We start from the raw sequence: 5,579 nt of genomic DNA on the forward strand, positions 1-5,579 counted from the left end.
GCTTTTTGATAGTGGATGCAGGTATTAGGTTGATACTTGTCCCAATGTCACACAGAGCTGTCTTGGTACAAGCACCCTCTAATGTGCATGGTATCATAAAGCTTCTGGGATCTTTAAGCTTTTCTGGTAAGCTTTTCAGAATGACTACACTGCATTCTTCAGTAAGAAAAACTTTTTCAGTTTCTCTCCAATCCTTCTTATGGCTTAAGATCTCTTTCATGAACTTAGCATAAGAGGGTATTTGCTCAAGTGCCTCTGCAAACGGAATCTTTATTTCAAGAGTCCTGAGATAGTCTGCAAAGCGGAAAAATTGTTTATCCTGTTTTGCTTGGCGGAGTTTCTGAGGATAAGGCATCTTGGCTTTGTATTCTTCAACCTTAGTTGCTGCAGGTTTATTTCCTACAGAAGTGGTTGGAGAAGCCTGCTTAAGGGGGTGGTTATCAGCACTTGCAGGTGTCTGATCCCTTAGTGGCGTTTGAACGCCAGAATTGGGGGTTGCATGGGTGTTTAACGCCAGATTGCCACCCTTTTCTGGCATTTGGATGCCAGAATTGGCTGTCCCTTGGGTGTTTAACGCCACTTTTCCACCCTTTTATGGCGTTTGAATGCCAAAATCATTCCTCTCTGGGCTCTTACTGTCCTCAGAGGGATTTTGGATAGTGGTTTGGTTATCCTTTGTCAGTTGTTCCTTTCTTGGCTTCCTGTTACCTTGGATTGATACGTTCAGTGTTTTTCCACTCCTTAATTTAATAGCTTGGCATTCTTCTGTTATTTGTTTAGATAGCTGCTGTCTTGTCTGATCCAATTGTTCTTCCATATTTTGGTTAGCATTTTTAGTGTCTTGGAGCATCTCTTTGAATTCTGCGAATTATTTTGTTATAGTAAGCAATTGCTGATTGAGTTCAGCAACTTGTTCTTGAGGACTAAGTTCAGTGGATACTGCCTTAGCCTCTTCTTTCAAGGAGGACTCACTACTCAAGTACAGATGCTGATTTCTAGCAACTGTATCAATGAGCTCTTAAGCCTCTTCAATTGTCTTTCTCATATGTATAGATCCACCAGCTGAGTGATCTAGAGATATCTGGGCCTTTTCTGTAAGTATGTAGTAAAAGATGTCTAACTGTACCCACTCTGAAAACATTTCAGAGGGGCATTTTCTTAGCATCCCTCTGTACCTCTCCCAGGCATTATAAAGAGATTCATGATCCTCTTGTTTAAAGCCTTGGATGTCCAACCTTAGCTGTGTCATCCTTTTTGGAGGGTAATATTGATTCAGGAATTTGTCTGATAATTGTTTCTATGTTCTTATGCTTGCTGTGGATTAGTTATTTAACCACCTCTTAGCTTGATCTTTTATAGCAAATGGAAACAGTAATAATCTGTAGACATCTTGATCCACTTCTTTATCACGTGTTGTGTCAGCAATTTGTAAAAACTGTGCCAGAAACTCAGTAGGTTCTTCCTGTGGAAGACTGGAATACTGGCAATTTTACTGCACCATGATAATGAGTTGAGGATTTAGCTCAAAACTGCTTGCTCTGATGGGAGGTATACAGATACTACTCCCATATACAGCAGTAATGGGGTTAGCATATGACTGCAAAGTCCTTTTAGACCGTTCATTTCCACTTAGGTCCATGATGGAGAAAGGGAGATGATGTGGATTGTAAAATAAATTATTTTTGAATACTGAAATTAGAAGAAAATAAAATAAATAAAAAGTCGAATATACGTTCAAAAATTAAAAGATAATTAAAAACCAAAATAATTAATTAATTAAAAAGAATTGAAAAAGATATGACTTTAAAATTTTAAAGATTGAAACTTTCTTAACAAGGAAACACCAAACTTAAAATTTTTCAATCAAAATAATAAAATAGAACAAGTAATTCAAAAATGATAAAAAAAAGAAAAAGATTTAAAAAGATTTGAGATTAGAAAAGATAAGATAAGTTAGGTAAGAGAAGATAAGGAATTTAAATTAAAAAGTTTTGAAATTTAAATTTTAAAATTGAAAATTAAATTTTGAATTTTAAATTTTAAAATTTGAAATTTGAAATTGAAATAAGATAAGATAAGATTTTGAAAAAGATATGATGATTTTTTTTTTTTTTGAAAGAGATTTGAATTTTGAAATTTTTAAAACTAAGATAAGATAAAATAGAAATTTTAAAATAAAAATCTGAAATTCTTATGTAAATTTCGAAAATTAACTTAAAATAAAGAAAAAAGATATTTTTTTGAATTTAATGAGGAAAGAGAAAAACAATAAAATGACACCAAACTTAGAATTTTTAGATCAAAACAAAGAAAACAAACAAGAAAGCTTTGAATGTCAAGATGAAAACCAAGAACACTTTTTGAAAATTTTTAAGGAATTAAGGACACAAAGGACACCAAACTTAAAAATTTTTATACTTTGGACACTAATAATTCAAAAATGCACAAGAAAAACAAGGAAAAACACAAAACAAGAAAAACTAGAGATCAAACAAGGAAAATAAACAAGAACAGCTTGAAGATCAATGAAGAACACAATGCATATATTTTCGAAAATTAAAGAGAAATTAAAACATGCAATTGACACCAAACTTAAAGCATGAAAAAGAACACAAACAGAAAAACTCAATTATTAGTTTATAAAAATTTTTGAAAAAAATATTTAGAAAAAGAAAATAAGGATTATAAATTTTTAACCAAAAACAATAATAGAAGACGCAATTTTAGTGACTCTAAACTAAAAAGATAAAATTTTCCTAATCTAAGAAACAAAATAAACCGTCAGTTGTCCAAACTCGAACATTCCCCGGCAATGGCGCCAAAAACTTGGTGCACGAAATTGTGATTACACTTTTCACAACTCCGCACAACTAACCAGCAAGTGCACTGGGTCGTCCAAGTAATACCTTATGTGAGCAAGGGTCGATCCCACAAAGATTATCGGCTTGAAGCAAGCTATGGTTATTTTGTAAATCTCAGTCAGGAGATTAATGATAATAGTGGTTATATTTATGAAAATAAATAACATGAAATAAACAGTACTTATGATTCAGTAATGAGAAGCAGGTTGAGGTTTCGGAGATGCTCTGTCATCTGAATCTCTGCTTTCCTACTGTCTTCTTCTCCAAACACGCATGGCTTCCTTTCATGGCAGGCTGTATGATCCTCTCGAATGAAAACAAATCCATATGCGCTGTCACCGCACGGCTAATCATCTGTCGATTCCCACTAGCATCGGAATAGGACCCTTGTCCTTTTGCACACTGTCACTGCGCCCAACATTCGCAGGTTTGAAGCTCGTCACAATCATCCCTTCCCGGATCCTACTCGGAATACCACAGACAAGGTTTAGACTTTTTGGATCCCAGGAATGCTGCCAATTGGTTCTAGCCTATACCACGAAGGTTCTGATCTCATGGATCAGAGACCCAAGAGATATACACTCAAGCTGTCACCCAATGACTACGTTGAGCTCAGATAGAATGGGAGTGGTTGTTAGGCACGCGTTCATAGCATTGAGAATAATGATGAGTGTCACGGATCATCATCTTCTCCAGATTGAAGTACGAATGAGTATCTTAGAATAGAATTAAGCGTGATTGAATAGAAAACAGTAGTAATTGCATTAATCCATTGAAAAACAGCAGAGCTCTTCACCCCCACCCATGGGTATAGAGACTCATGCCGTCAGAAATACAATATGAAGTGTAAAAATGTCATAAGGTACCAAATAAATCTCTAAAAGTAGTTTTTATACTAGACTAGTAACTTAGGTTTACAGAAAATGAGTAACTGAGTGCAGATGGTGCAGAAATCCACTTCCGGGGCCCACTTGGTGTGTGCTTGGGCTGAGCATTGAATCTTTTTTGTGCTTAGGCTGTTCCTGGAGTTAAACGCCAGCTTTGGTGCCAGTTTGAGCGTTTAACTCCAATTCTGGTGCCAATTTGGGCGTTTTACGCCAGAAATTTCAGGCTGACTTTGAATGCCGGTTTGGGCCATCAAATCTCGAGCAAAGTATGAACTATTATATATTGCTGAAAGCCCAGGATGTCTACTTTCAAACGCATTTGAGAGCGCGCCAATTGGGCTTTTGTAGCTCCAGAAAATCTACTTCGAGTGCAGGGAGGTCAGAATCCAACAGCATCTGCAGTCCTTTTTCAGCCTCTGAATCAGATTTTTGCTCAGGTCCCTCAATTTCAGCCAGAAAATACCTGAAATCACAAAAAAACACACAAACTCATAGTAAATTCCAGAAATGTGATTTTTGAATAAAAACTAATAAAAATATAATAAAAAGTGACTAAAACATACTAAAAACTATGTAAAAATAATGCCAAAAGGGGTATAAATTATCCGCTCATCAAGACCCTGCTGCCGTCGCCGGAAACGTATGCCGGTAAGGGTTTCGAACTTGGTTTTCATTTCTTGTGAGATTATGGGAGTTTTATTGTTGCGGCATGTTGGTTTCAGTCACCGTCGCCGGAGTCGGGTCACCGCAGCCACTGGAGATGGCTGCCAGGGCTACCGCCAAACTGGTTCAGAGGCCATTGCTGTTTCGTTTTCATATTACATTGAGTATTTTACGTTTCGAAAACCTCCGCGTTAATGTCTTGTTATGTATATTAAGGTCCTTGCAGTATTAATATGTTAGGAATTAGTAACCAAGCTTACATGTACCGAGTGAGGCTGTTTCTGCTATTTGGAAAGCAAGCGGGGGCTTCGGTTGTCGCGGATTTGGCGCTGAGCGAAAAGAGTTCAGTTGACACGCTTGGATTATGGTTTTGCGACTTTGAGGTAGGGGCTTTTTCTGAAAACTATATTTTATATATTGGAATTATTACATATGGATACTGATGTGAGACAATGCATATTGGTGATTGTATCAGTCTTATGTACTGTTTGGTTGTCTTGAATGGTTATGAACGTTAGTTTAACTGGATTGTTGTGTGGGTTTGTGAAACGGAATGCTTTTGAGGTTGATTCTTTTAAAGCTTTGAGATCGAGTTTAATCCGTTGGGAATTAATTTGAGTTGAGTTGATTTTCCTTGATAATGTGAAAAAATAGAATGTACTTTTGGATTTAGCCTGGTTTGTTTTAAATGATTTAGTTTTGATAAATGATTATTGCTGAACTGTTTCTTTAAAGCTTTAGAAATGAGTTTAATCAGCTGATAATAATTTGATTTTGAAACGGTTTCTTTGAAATATGAAAATGAGGTGACTGTTGGATTTAGCTTGCCTTTGAACTGATTTTGGATTTTGGGCTGTTGAAAAAGATTGTGGAACGGTTTAGTTGGGACCCAAACCGGGTGGCAAAGTCCAAGTTTTAGGAGAGGTGCTGCCGAAATTTCTATAAAAATCGTAGACCTTGTTTGAAAAGTTATTTAAAAAGGTTTGGATTTGAGAAATTGTACTATTTGATTTATTAAGAGAATATTTATGTTTTCGAGCATAATTCATTTAAGTGAACTTTATGCCTTGAATTTGACTTAATTAGAAATGAACTATTTTACCATTTGAATCACTGAAGGAAAGAATGATGCTCTAATATTGAATTTAATATAAAAGGGGATTTTAGT

The 5,579-nt window shown here is 35.8% G+C and overlaps 1 protein-coding gene across 1 annotated transcript; it reads left to right on the forward strand.

The window, feature by feature from the left end:
• Positions 4,389-5,020, forward strand: LOC110269717. The gene is made up of 2 exons (XM_021117579.1): positions 4,389-4,571; positions 4,652-5,020. Exons 1-2 carry the CDS (start codon positions 4,391-4,393, stop codon positions 4,852-4,854), a joined length of 384 nt encoding a protein of 127 aa, XP_020973238.1. The 5' UTR covers positions 4,389-4,390; the 3' UTR covers positions 4,855-5,020.

This window comes from Arachis ipaensis, chromosome B03, assembly GCF_000816755.2.
Source record: "Arachis ipaensis cultivar K30076 chromosome B03, Araip1.1, whole genome shotgun sequence".
Classification (NCBI taxonomy): Eukaryota; Viridiplantae; Streptophyta; class Magnoliopsida; order Fabales; family Fabaceae; genus Arachis; species Arachis ipaensis.